Source organism: Cricetulus griseus, chromosome 6 (assembly GCF_003668045.3).
Source record: "Cricetulus griseus strain 17A/GY chromosome 6, alternate assembly CriGri-PICRH-1.0, whole genome shotgun sequence".
In the NCBI taxonomy this organism is placed as follows: Eukaryota; Metazoa; Chordata; class Mammalia; order Rodentia; family Cricetidae; genus Cricetulus; species Cricetulus griseus.
Window position 1 is genome coordinate 88,742,562 of NC_048599.1, and position 15,021 is coordinate 88,757,582.

General features: G+C 34.1%; 1 protein-coding gene across 1 annotated transcript; it reads right to left on the reverse strand.

The window, feature by feature from the left end:
• LOC100764368 (olfactory receptor 10AG1-like) lies at positions 1 to 945 on the reverse strand. The gene has a single exon (XM_027421158.1). It carries the CDS (start codon positions 943 to 945, stop codon positions 1 to 3), a length of 945 nt encoding a protein of 314 aa, XP_027276959.1.
• Positions 946 to 15,021: the final 14,076 nt, after the last annotated feature.

Sequence of the window (15,021 nt, forward strand, 5' to 3'; positions counted from 1 at the left end):
TTATTTTCTAAGTAATAATTTTCTCAGTGCAGCAATCACATCCTTGTTCCTAAGACTGTATATCAGGGGGTTGAACATGGGGGTCACAATGGTGTAGAACAGAGAGAGCAGTTTGTCAGTTCCTGGTGAATGTGCAGACTTTGGTCTAAAGTATGTAACAGTGGCTGATCCAAAAAACAAAAACACCACAAGTAAATGGGAAGAACAAGTGGAAAAGGCTTTTGCTCGTCCTGTGGCTGTTGGCAACCTCAGAATGGTCGCAATGATTTTGCTATAAGAAGCAAGTATCAACATAAAAGGGACTGTGGCAATGAGGAGAGTCACTAAGTAGACAGAGAGCTCATTAATAAAGGTGTCCCCACAGGCCAGCTTGAGAATGGGAGGTAAGTCACAGAAGAAGTGATCTACCTGGTTAGACTGACAGAAATGTAGAGAGAATATCTGACAGGTTTGCCCAAGCTGGAATGGCATTCCACCGAGCCAGGATCCTGCTGCCAGCTGATTGCACTTTATTGGGTTCATGACCAAGGGATATTGCAGGGGGTTGCAGATAGCCACATATCTATCATAGGACATCACAGCCAGAAGGAAACATTCAGTGGCTCCCAGCATAAGGAAGAAGCATGTTTGAGTGGCACAAGCCAGCTTGGATATACTTCTATTCTGAGTACCAATGTTGAACAGAATCCTAGGAAGAATGACTGATACATAACAGATTTCCAGAGAAGAAAAGTTTGCCAGGAAAAAATACATGGGCTTCTGTAGTGCCGGATCAAGCCTGGTTATAACAATTATGAAGCTATTCCCAATTAGGATAATTAAGTAAACTATGGAGAACATACCAAACAGAAACCCCTGGAGGTTGGGAAGGTCTGAGAATCCCAGAAGGATGAATTGTGTCACTGTGGAGGCATTGCCCTGTGCCCTGATCTCTGTGAGATCCATGCTTGTAGATGATTCATTGATAAGTGCAACTCATGTTACTGCATTTGGTTTTCTCATCTTAAATATAAGCCATAGATTCCATGCTCCAAGACCTCGTGATTTTTCTATGATATTAAGAGAACACTTTTATTAAGAAAACATAATATATATTTCTCTCAAAGTTGAGGAACTGTATCTAGATTTTCAGTGAATAATTTCAAGATTTTTTTGTTTGTTTATACAGTTAACATTTTTTGGTTGCTCTGAATAACTAAGCATACTACTTTAATTTTCTTCTCCATAAACCAAAGTTAGAAATTGAGTTAATAGAGTTTAATAATGATTCATTCTTATAATTGACTTTTTTCTCTCTGTCTAATAATTTGTACTTATGACTATCATTCTTGAGATTAATTTCATAAATTAGCAAATTATACAGGAGTATTATTCAATACATTTGTAATATTCAAAATCATATAAAAAGTTTCAGGGATTATATACTACTATTTCAGTCTTATTCTTCTATTAGGTTTGATGGTTTTTTATACAGGCTACTTTAGTACAACTGGTCCCCAAATATTACATGGCATCTAAAATGTATAAAAGATTTTGGGGGGAGGGTACACAGACAATGCAAAGCAATGTTAAAAATCTTATGCAGATTTTTAAAATTTCTGTCCCCAGAGATGGAAGTTAGGACAAAATAAAGAATGTTAACATCTCTCTATCTCAGAATGCTGAATGGTCAGATGCTGTCCCATCCATCTCCACACATAGTGAGGGAAGTGCACCTAAGAGGTGTATCTCTCTATTTGAATCAATATCTTTTGTCGAAACATTGTATCCACCAGCAGTCACTTTATGCTGCTCTAAGCAGTTCATATTCACTCTGATTTGTTCTTACACAGCCAGATCGCTTGTCCCATTTTTCATTGTCTGCATTTCTGCAGGTCCTATGTTTGAGAATTCTGGCATGTTTTCATCAATTTTTGTATGTTTTACTTACATCTAGAGGAGTATTTTCCTTCTAAAACCTTCTTGGCTCCTATATCTTACTTTTAAAAACTTCATTAAAAGCTGGGCAGTGTTGGCACATGCCTTTAATATCAGCACTCAGGAGGCAGAGACAGGCTATGAGTTTGAGGGAAGCCTGGTCTACAGAGCAAGTTCGACTACAGCCTCCAAAGCTACACAAAAACCCTTTCACAAAACAAACAAACAAAAAGCTTTATTGTAAAACTTGCCAACATTAGAAACTTTGGGAATTATTTTGTAAATAACAAAACCAGAACATTCCCTTATTCAAAGAAGCCCATGCTCTGCTGACTCTACTCCTTATCTTCTATCTACGTACCCTTTTATCAACTCCTCATCCATTTATCTATTTTCAGTAGTAGATGCATTTTCTCTCACTGTGTGCAGCCAGAGGGCGGTATGTGGGTATAAAACAATCATCCACTCTGTCAGAAAACCTGACTTTCTTACTCCTCATTGTATCAACTAATTTTCACATTAAGTGATATTTACTTTTTGACAGTGTTATACATGGCTAATGAATTTCAAAATTTCACTTCAAACATAGAAGCAAATGGGAAGATTATAGGGTTTGAGATTGTCTTGCACTTCCTTAGGATTTTGTGACAATCATAGGAATGTTATATGAAAATAATTCTTTTTTCTATTTCTACTATTCCATATTTAATCATAGTGTTAAAGCAGTGACAGAACTTGATCCTGTTTTTAAAATGTTTATAATTTTATTGATAAAAATGGAATAAGGATGTGTCAACTTACTACAACCGAAACTCACAAAGTACAAATACTTTTAGTAAAAATTGTCACAGCTGTCATTTCAATACCATAAAAGTATTCCACCAAGTTTTCCCTCTCCATTACACTACATAATGCTTTTAAACACATTTCCTCACCTATTTAACTCAGACTACTACTATATACACAGGCATTCACAAAACTCTACAGCCAGATCACTTTCTTGAAGACCAGGATGTATTATGTGATCTACATCTGCTTTTGAATATTGCTCTGAAAATGTGTCCTTCTCCCAATATAAGTAATAAATATTTATAAAGCACACCTCTTGCTTTAGTTTTACTGTGTTTGATTATGGGATATTGTTTAGGCTCTTTCTATGTTGCAATCTCCACTGGGTGCTTTTCAAAAGCTTTTGAATGAAAACATAGCTTTTAAGTGAAACTAGGATTTTTTTAAATTACTAGTTAAAACACATTAGCTGATTCTTTTTACTTTCTATACTTCTACAGATTTTTTTCTTTTAATGAAAGTATCAACATTTCATCTTGATGATGAGGCATCAATATATGCTGTATTCATATATGAAGATTCTCAAACTAATAAATGGTATAAGTATATAGCTTTTTAAATTGAAAAAGCCATTTATTGTACTCATTTTATTGAATTTCAATTTTAAACTACATGTTAAGCAAAGGAAATTGCAAATTGACATATCTACACAGGACATACTTACATTTGTTGTTGTTATTATTTTGATGCTTGCCAGCTCAATCCCTGGGCTGATCCATGCTAGGCAATTGGTCTGCCACTATACTGCATTGGCAGCATAAGAACCTGCACCTACAAACCATCTCTATGTCAGGCAGCAAAGCTCCAAATTTTTCCTCTGTAAACTTTTCAAAATTAATTTTTACCAAGAATTAAACACAAAGATATGTGGAAATAATATAAATATAGTACTCATGTATGGAATAATGAAAAGGAATGAAAAATTGTCAGTCTTTACAGGAAAATATAGTCATTTCTTCTTTGACTAAAGATGTTTAAGTTTATTTAAATAACATACCCTGTGAAACAAAGAAATTCTTGGATGTCATTTTTGGAATATCAAATAATGTAATATGATAATTTATACAATGCAAACAGAAGATAACTGAACTAGTTTATGAAATAAAATCAATGGTAAAGAATAAAAGTAGATAAAACAAATAAGTTCAGAAATGTCTTTATTATAAAACTATCTAAGAAAAATAGAAGACATGCTAAAATGTTCCTAGCAATTTTAGATTCTTTTACCACAGATGTTAATTTTTAACAACCATGAGCTTGTTGATAACCATAGGTCACAGGCACATTTCAACTATGTTCATTCAATATATTGATCATATATTGATGTAGTTAGATTTTTATGTGATACAGACTCTAGAACTTATACTTGTAAAATATCTTAATAAAGTAATTAGAAATGGAAAATCAATTGCTAATTGCTTCATGATAGTGCATAATACAATAATGTCTATAATAATTTTGACCATAATTTCTCCCATGCTGACTTTCATAGGATTTTATATTTTTCTGTCAACTGACCTTGTAATATCATCCTAAAGCTAACTTTAAAACACAAAGAGAAATACAAATTTGATATACATCCAAAGAAGAATTATTTGGAGTATGATCCTCACCTTTATAAATTAGCAGAAGACAAGTAACAATGGATTATTCATCTTTTGATTTTTCTAACTTAAGTATGAATTTATTTAAAAAGAGGTTAATCACCTTCTAATACATATTACATACTGTGCTATTTAATTAGGATACTGGCTTTACTCTGGGAATAAATTCCTTTCCCAAGTTACTTTCTAATTAAAGGGAATGTTTCTTCATGAACCCAGAAGCTCAAAAAGCAAAACAAAAACATAAAAGAACCACTTAAGTAAACTACTCCTTTTATACTCTAATTATTATACTTTTTCTGTTTTGTCAGTATGAGGGCCAGGAATAATGGTTCATGACTGTAACCCCAGCCCTAAGGATGCTGAGGTAGGAGAATTGTGAGCTTGAAGGCAACTAGGGTTTCATAGTAAGACTTTATTGCTAAGTAAATAAGTATATGAATAAACAATAAGTTGAAAGAATGTTTTCTTTTGTCATTAAAACAATGAAAACACCAGAACTTGGTAATTACTTTACATAATATTCATTTATTGGGAGGCTGAGTCTTGTTTGTAGTCTGGATGGTCAGGTGCTCCCTACATAGATCCATCAGTTCTCAGAAGTGTGAGAGCTGCTTCTGAGATCAGTGTGGACCATCAGTTCACCTCACTGTATACACATTTTATATGTTATATTAAAAATACTGACAAATTTCCAAACTTACACTGCCATCATCTAGATTACAGTAAATGCACAAGAGGTCATGCCCAAGACTGAAATATTCAGCATGTCTCCCAGTTCTAAACATTCATCACATTGAATAAATTGTTCCAAAAACTACAGGAAGAAGAGGAAGAAAGGAAAGGCTCACTTTTCTCCCTTGGGTGTGTGAATAGAGTGTTATATAGAATTTCCAGGACTAATCATTCATCTAAAATGCAGATGCAAAATGAAAGCAGTGAAGGTGAGAATAGAAAGTGTCACATATTTTAATCTATGTAGACAACTAAGAATCCTAATTTATTAATCAGCAATTGTGTCTCAAACTAAAATTCCACTTCATACCTGCTTTTATTCCCCACCAGGGACCTCTTAAGTTAGATCCTAAAGTAATATAATTCACTTTTGTTTACTCTAAATATACTTCCCTCAAAACACACATAGATGTGTCAAAATATAATGGAGAATATTAAAATAATCCACAAGATCCTATAATATTAAAACAAGCATTATTTGATAAGATAAATGAAAATAAGTACTTTTAGAACCATGAATCTTCTTAATGTCCCTTGTATTATCTCATATGAACTAACAGTTTTTAGTTGTATTTACCTTAATTGTAGCCACTGAAATGTTTATGTAATACTAAATAAATATTATTATAGCATATATTCAAAATACTGCACCAAGACCATAAGAATATTTATTTTTAATTACTTTTTAATTTATGTGTATAAGTGTATGTATGTGGTGCCATAGATTACAGAACAGGACACTTGAGCTTCTGTAACTAGAGTTACAGATGGTTGTGAGCAGCCATTACCTTGAGGACCAGAAAGATCTGATAACTGCTTACCCAGCTCCCCAACATCTGATAATAAACTTCCCAAATTAACATAATAATAGTAATAATAGAAGGAGGACAAACCTAAAAAGAGGAATGCAGTTGTAACTTACTGGTATAAACCAAACTGAAAAAAAATCTTTAAAGCATTTAAGCTAGCCTACACAAAAGGAGGAGGGATTTGATGCACATAGTTTTGCTGTTTATGAGTTGCACAGAGTAGATAAAATATAGCCAGAAAGTTATTTGTAATATTCAGTATAACATATAATCTTTATGACACTTACATGTCAAAGAATAGATAAATCACAACTAGTAAATATTTGATATTGAATAAGTATGCAGTTCACATAACCATGCTATTTAGGGAGTATTAAAGATTATTTCTCATAACTTTGTAACAATAAAAGCCTCAGTACAAGACATTGATTCCTAAAATCTATAAACTGTAATCATTTTAAAAGTAATTTATAAAATCTTACTATTAGGGGTTACATATTTGTAGGGAGTTAGAACAAGGTAATGCAAGTATTTAAAAACGCAAATATTTTTTTAAAACATTACACCACTGTTCTCAGCCTGATGAGAAACACTCATGAATTTTCAGTATATAAGAAAGAGAGACAAATGCCAAATCCTCTTAATGTCACTCCCTGTGCTGGTTAGCCAGATCTCTATTGGTAACTAATTTCATTAAACTTTTTCCATCATATAAGGATTTGAAAGCTATTCCTGTAAAACAGACCTTGCTTCTGCTGAAACTTTTTGTTTGTTTGCTTAACCTGCACATTGAGAATAAAGGGATACCTCACTTTCTATTTTATTCCATTCTGCCTATATGTAGCTAGAGAGGTTGTATACTTTATGAAGTTATAATATTTTATTATATTTTTTTAATTGTATTTGCCTCCTGATTTTAATCATTCTACTACAATTTACTAGTGTCCAGTGACTGCTTTGTCTGAGATTGTTACTGATTGCTTCATTATTCACTTTGACATCACCCACGGTAGACTCTGCAATATTTGTCATTTGGGTGCTTCACAAATATTTCTGCTGTCTTTATCTAGGCAAAAAGTAATAGCACATGGTGTTTTTCATTTCACTTAAGAATCTACAAATAAATGTGATTAGAACTGGATGATTTTGTTGACTAACAAAAACTTTTGTGATCACATACAAATTTTGCAACATATTAGATACGTAAATCTCACTGATAGGACATTAGATGCGTGAGTTCATTTCATCTCTATGTTAAACATATTTTAGGTAAGAACAGAATATTTAAAGATAGGCTTAATAGTATAAATATAAAGATGAAAATATCACAGCAATGTCTCCTAAAAATATCAGAGAAACTATACAGATGAGGAGTTACAAAAATTACTGCCTAAATAAGAGCAACAATAGATAAGGTAATATACAAGGGGAGAATCTCATAGGGCCTCAGACATAGACAAAGAGCTAGAGACAACTAAGGAATGCTGAGAGCATGAGAAATAATCTCCTCCAATGAAGAACAAACATGTGGTTACTATTATGCCCAGTTCATAGGATCCCAAATGGACCACCACCAATGAGGTGACTCACTGAATGCAAAGACAAAGTTTTCATTATTATCAAGCCATGGCAGTAATTCCTTCCATTTAGGAGTAAGTGGAAGCCCCTTACAGTTACCGGGTGGGGGTGGGGCTAAAGGGAAAGACCATAAGGATGAAAGCCTCAAGATGAAAGCTTCCATGGTTACATAACATAAAACAATAACTGTATTTTAAACATGATAGAATTGAGCAGGATTTGGTGGTGGGTACTGGGTTATGAGCATGCTAATTATCTCCTGGGCCAGGGATTTTTACAACCATGAATTGGAGGCTATCTGGTTTTCTTTAGGACAGAGGAATTTTGCCATAGCTGGTGGTGTGTTAGCTGGACTTTGGTCTATGGTCACATCCTCAATCCTTTGTTTAGTGATGCCTTGGGGATCTCAGAAGTTCTCTTTTTCTTATATTGGCTTCATAGTCTAATCTTTTAGACTTTTATTGATTTTTCTTATTTCAGTTACCAAATACCAGGATATCACCCCTGAATTCATACAAGTAAATTTGCATAAACTGAACAACAGTGCATATGTACATGTATATTGTGTGTATTTATATGATGTGGATTTGACAACAATAAAAGAAATACAGGGAAAATTTGAATAATAGCCATATATAGGGGTGGCTGGAGGGAAAGAGCAAAGGGGAAAATTATGTAAATACATTTTATTTTCAACATAAAACTATACTTGAAAAGAATTTGTTACTAATATCTTCATTCACAACAAACACTGATTTACTATTTGCTTTTATTTAAAAATTAAGTAACAATGGACATAAAAAACAAATTGCTGTAGCTATTTTAGAATCAAACAAAATAGAACTCAAAATTAATCAGGATAGATTTACTACAAACTATATGCTAGTTAAAGGAAAATTCCCTCAAGAGGATGTTACAACTCTAACCACATATACAAGAAACACAAGTTTACCTTAATTCTTTTTTGGTTTTTCAAGACAGGGTTTCTTTCTAACTGTCTTGGATCTATTTCTGTACAGCAGGCAGCCAACCATAGCTCTTACTTTTACCAAAGTTGAAGTGGAGATCCTGTCTTCCCTGTGACTGGAAACTGAATTTCACATAGGAACCATTGCTTCTTCCTTATATACCTCTCTAGTGCTAGGTTTAAGGGCATGAGCTCTGTTACTCTTTTAGGCTGTTTCACTCTCATTTTGCCCATGGTAGCCTTAAACTCAGAGAGGTCCATCTGCCTCTTCCTGCTGAGTCCTGGGATTAAATGTGTGTGCCATCACTGCCCAGCTTCTATGGCTAATTAGTGTGTCTGGCTTTGTATTCTGATCCCCAGGCAAACTTTATTAAATCATGAACAATATATCACTAGAGCCCTGGAAAAGTTAAAAAATAAAAGGTGACTTTACACCATTTTTAGATATAAGGGTATATGATTATTTTAAATTATTCTGCATCACAAATATAAAACATGTATCATACACTAATTTACTAAAAATATATTATTAGGCCTAGCATATAATTTAAATAAAATCTTGCTCCTATTTATACTGAGCTTTCCTAAAACACCATATGATATTCTTTTTGTAGAAATTTCCTAACAATTTCAATTGTGACTGTATTTTATATATGCATCCTTCTCAGCCAATGTCAAATTTAATATGTTGTAATGGACATTTATTCACTCTATTTGAAAGATGCAGATGTTTTTGGAAGCTGGTTAAGTAGATTAATCAGTATTGAGTATTATATGTATTTAAAAAGTTATTGTATACTCTCATAATTAACATAGACATCATGGTGGTCTTGAGCATAAAGTCTGTTGACTCTGGTCCTAAGCATATTATCTAATACAGTTTTAGCATAACATCTTTATAGGAGGTAGATTCTCTGTCTCTGCACATAAAATGTTGCTTATAGAATAGGAGACAATGTCTATGTAGTAATTTTGACTACAAGAGTTCAGGTGTGGGGTGACATATGTTTGGAAGATCAGTAATGTTTAATAAACACATGTTCCACATCTTGGCCATGTATAAATAGGTGCTAGAAGTGTCTGCTCTCTTTCCTCCGTTGAATTCTAATTTATTATGCATCTTCCTCAATCCTAATTAAATAATTCTCTGCTATTGTTTCTTAACAGATTAATTATTTATGCCTATTTCTTATATTGCTGTGCTCAATTGAAAAGTATATACATACATTTGTTCAATCACTGATTCATCATAATTATGAAAACATCAGTAGCATAGGTAGAACACAACATGAGAGATGAATCTAATCACAAAACAAAACCCCATATATTATGAAATATAAAAATGTTCATTAACCATTTTAAAGACAATACTACCTAAGAGTGTGGCATACTCTATGTACATCAATAGACTCTTTAGGGTTTGAAGAAACTACATGAAAATGTTGAGGATACAGATCTAATATATCTAAAAGGAATTAAGTACCTAAGAGATACAAATCTTGTCTGTGAGTATGCCACTGGTATATCTTTTTCTTAAATTGTTGGTCATCCCACTTAAGACTCTCTTATATTTCAATTACAATTCCTAAAATTTCTGGAGTGTATTCAATTTTACAGGTCTAATAGCAAATGATTCTGAAGGAAAATATTTCAGAACTGAAGACCAAGGGCTCCATGTATGCTGTATCATACCATGTGACACACTATAAGATGTCAGGAGAAATTCTTAAGAATGATGCTTCACTTAGATAAAAAATATATTCACACCACAACCTCTCAATCGTCACACTCTCTTCTGTCCAGAGCTGTGATGTTTTGACTCAAAGATTTAAATAATACCAAAACATTGTTCATGATTTCTACTTTTTCCTTGTGTATTTTGATATTTTTTTCTAAAGAGAGAATAATTTCAAATAAATCAAGGTAGATCTAGACAAAAAACTTATAAACACAGCTATTTTAAATGGTATATTATTCAAAGTTGGAACTTTAAACATGGAGTACTTGTTAAACAATTTAGTGATCAATTTGCTCATCCTAGAACTTCAGCTAACATCATATCAACAGAATATGCAACATGAAACATTAAAATATCAAATATATTAAATCATGTGTGATAATCATGCAATTTGATGGTAATTATAACAAGAGGGAAATTTTCTTTTGTAAAGCTACCATAGAAACTGTCCTATAGAATGCATATATAATGCTTATGGTTCAAAGTCTTTTTTCTAGATTTATGTACAATACAAATGGATGAAATCTTCTAAGACATGTATAAAATATATACTGTTTATGGAGAAAACCACAGAGACAGCTGACCCTAGCTAGTTGAGGCTCACAGATTATGGCTAGACAGCTGGCGAACATGCATGGAACTGAACTACTCCTGCCAAATGTGGGTGACAGTTATATGACCTGATATGTTGGTGGGGCTTTGGTAGTGGCATCAGGACATAACCCAGGGGTATGAACTGACTTTTTGGAGTTCATTCTTATGGAAGGATACCTTGTTCAGCCTTTATACTGGGGGAGGGGCTTGATCCTCCCTCAACTTTGTATTCTCTTTGTGAACTACCAAGGAAGACCTTACCCATGCTAAGGATTAGATGATGGTGGAAAGGGAGAGGATGTGGTGAGGGTGGGAGAATGGGAGGTAGGAAGAACTTGGGTGGGTATATAAAATGAAAAATAAATTAAAAAAGAAAACATGTATTCTTATGAGATCATGTCAAAAATTGTCTTAAAATGAGTCAAGTGATGTACATTTTAGTATTTTGAACCATAACCAAGTCACAATCACTAAGACTTGTTCTTATGTAATAAAGATTAGAACAATATATAAGCCATGTGATATTTTGAGTTCCAAACAAATTCATCAGCATTTGTACTGACATTTTATCCAACGTGATGGTGATAAAGTTTTCACACTGTAAACCTACAAAATTCAGTGGGAGAAGGAGACAAAAACAGTAAGAACTGTCAAAGACAGTCATGTAGAGATGGCTAGAATAAAAATAAGCCAAGAAAAACATTTATATACACCTAAAATAAATACAGGATTTGATTTGAGAAATAGCTGAATGCATCAAAGAATCAAAGGATGTCTGCACAGTCTGAAATGTTACATATATGTGTGTGTGTGTGTGTGTGTGTGTGTGTGTGTGTGTGTGTGTAAGTTATAAGTTATTTATGTAAAATCAGTGAGTTCCAAGCAAGTAAGAGATTCCATCTACAAAAAATAGTGGATGGTCACATGTTTCCACTGAGAAGCAATATCCAAGGTACACACCCAAACGTGTACACATGCAAATGACATAAATATTATCTAGCCTACTGATTAGTACTTGGCAATGGGAACAGTACCTTTAAGTAGTTGTCAAGTTTTGAAAACTTTAGAAGTCCAGCTTCTAAAGTCTTTGCTCAGGGTTTGAAAAAAGGAGCCACAAATAAGCAAAGGAACTAAAATCTGAGGGGGAAAAAAAAACAATCTACTTCCAACATGAGCTTTCTATCATGTCTCTTTATAATTCTTTCTTCCCCAGCAACAAAGTATTTCCAGTTATAAATCACTACAATCAGCAATTTTCCAGCCCTAATGGCCTGGGCTGGAATTCTTTTGCATCATAAAAGACTGATAAGACTCTTCACAAAGGGAGATTCTAGGTTGTCAGCTCAAAGGTGGGAGTGGCTAGTTCATGTCCCCTGAACTCTTTAAGGGAGAGGAAGGTAAGTTAAGAGATTATATCATTAGGGAATTCAAGGAAGGGAGACTACTGTACTATGCTACATTTTGAAGTTGATAGATGAAAAAGCTAAAGGTTTATAATCAATAAAAATCACAAGGGAAAGATTGTCTCTTAACTCAGTGGCTGCTTTTCTCCCAGTATGCCTAGGAACTATCAGGTAACCAGGCAACATAGTAAACAACAGAGGAATGGAAACAAGCAGCCTTTGGTCTGCTGACTGCACTTTTGCTGTGGGTCCATGCTAGGAGAAGCTTTTAGCATCAGTTGCTTAGGGCTATAAGTTAATAAAGGATCTAAGTTTAATTTGCACAGGAAATGGAACCTGGCCCTTCTTGGGCTCTGGTCTCAGTGGGGGCACAGGCCTTCAGGAAAATTTACTTTTTCCTGAGGATGAACAAATAGGCTGATTACCTTTCTAGTTATCTTCTCAGGGGAAGAACAAGCAGTAAATCTCTGGGCTAAAATCTTGGGTTAATAAACTGGGATAAAGGCAAATGCAAGTAGTTTGAGAATCTTTAAGTGCAGGACTAGTTTAGGTTATTCTCTATCTGCCACTGAGATAAGGCTAGGGCATGCTTTTTTTTTTTTTCTATCCATGTGGGCAGCTGTGAATCAACAGTTTTGGGCATGTACCAATTCTATATCCTTGGATATTCAGGAATATCTTAGATGGGATGCTTTTACCCAGGCCCTAAACACTGACCAGATGCTTGTCAATAAAGATAATTGCAGGAAATCAGACGTCCATAATTACATAGGAGAGGGAAACAAGGACCTAATAGTGGGTAACAGGTCTTATAGATAGCTAAGGGATGTAATCAGTGGGCTAGGACCTGGTAATGGAGAACAGGTTACCACACATAGCTAGGGAATGGAATCAGTAAACTCTAAATGCATGGGGAAAATTGTGCCCAGCAAATGATTAGATAGTGCTGAACTACGGGAACTAAATCCCAAGTTTGTTACAGAAAGGAATAAGGTAATAGGTGGATCTACAGCAAGAAACAGTCACTTGTATTCATAAGACTATAATGTCCGATTTGACATTCATATTGATTTAAATCCATCATGCAAAGACTCTGATTCTTCTGGCTTGTTTTAAGAAATGACAGCTGTATAAATACTGTGTGATCTTGCAGCTGTAGCAGTCAAGGAAGACAATGACCTATTAAAAAATGACAAATTTGATTAGCAAGAAATTATCAAGTGCTATTCCTGTCCTCATTTGCCAAGTTCAGGGAACGTTGGCTTAAACTGTTCAGATGTTATCTGAAATCAAAAGAACTATTAAGATTTATTTCAGCTGACATTTGTCAAATATTATCAACTAGTTATTGTACCTTACTAAGATATTTTATATTTTAGCTTATCATTCTAATAATAATGAGACATAAATATTTTCCTTATTAAAATTGTTACGGTAATATGACATTTGGTGTTTGCACTATAAAATTGTGTATCTTTAAGCTAATAAATTTCCAAAGTTCATATAGAATGCTTAATGAACCATAGAGCATTCTGAAATATTACAGTTTCAAATAACTTTAGATAGAAAAGCATGAAGGTAATATTGATTGTCAGTAAAATTCAAAGACACAGAGATATAGGCATGACTGGCTCCTTCTCAATGACCTCTCATTTGCATTTGTAAAATTATTATTTTCCTTTTCTTGGATATTGATTAGAAACCAAGCCTGACTTAAAAGTTGCTAAGCATTAAATGAAAAAAAATAACACTTCTAAGATGGCATTTAATGTAGTCATCAATCTCATTGTAGCAGAAGGGCATTTAAGGTAGCCTCTCCATCATTGCTTAGATTGTTAGCTGGTGTCATCCTTGTGGATCTCTGCACAATTCCCTTGTGCCAGATTTCTCTTTACAACAATAGTGGCTCCCTCTATGAAGGTATCAATTTTCTTGCTCTCCTCTATTCTTCCCCTGAGTCAATCTTCCTGCTCCCTCATGTCCTCCTCTCCCCTCCTCTTCTCCTTTTTCTCCTAACTCCCTCTTCCCTCCCCCATGCTCCCAATTAGTTGAGATATTGTCTTTTTCCCCTTCTCCAGGGGACCATATATGTCTCTCTTAGGGTCCTCCTTGTTTCCCAGCTCCTCTAGCACTGTGGATTGTAGGCTGGTAATCCTTTGCTCTATGTCTACAGTCCATATATGAGTGAATACATAACATGTTTATCTTTCTGTGACTAGGTTACCTCACTCAGGATGGTTTCTTCTAGTTCTGTCCATTTGCCTGCAAATTTCAAGATTCTATTGTTTATTCTTTTTCTGCTGAATAGTACTCCGTTGTGCAAATTTACCACATTTTCTTGACCCATTCTTCAGTTGAGGGGCATCTAGGTTGCTTCTAGTTTTTGGCTATTACAAATAATTCAGTATTATTAGATTCAATTTGCTTCATTTGATCTGGTTAACAGTGTCATAAATTATTCACTGATACTTCATAAGGTGATATGTTTCAAACAATACCAAATGTGTAGTATTCAAATTCTACTAAGTTTAGATTAATAGGTGGGTTCATGAAGTTCCAATCTGTGCTTAAAGGTCACAGGTGCTTCTCAATTGTTTTAAACAGAAAATCGTAACCTAAAAAATTATGATTTTGGTGTGTCTCTGTGTGTGTGTGTGTGTGTGTGTGTGTGTGATAAAAATGCATATATGTGAGTGCACTTGTGTGGTATATAGTTACTCATGGGCCTATGTAAGTGCAACTCTAACACTCACAGAGGCAAGAGATGAATGTCATATGTCCTTCTGTATAGTTCTCCCCACTATTTTCTTGACATAGCTTTCCTCAT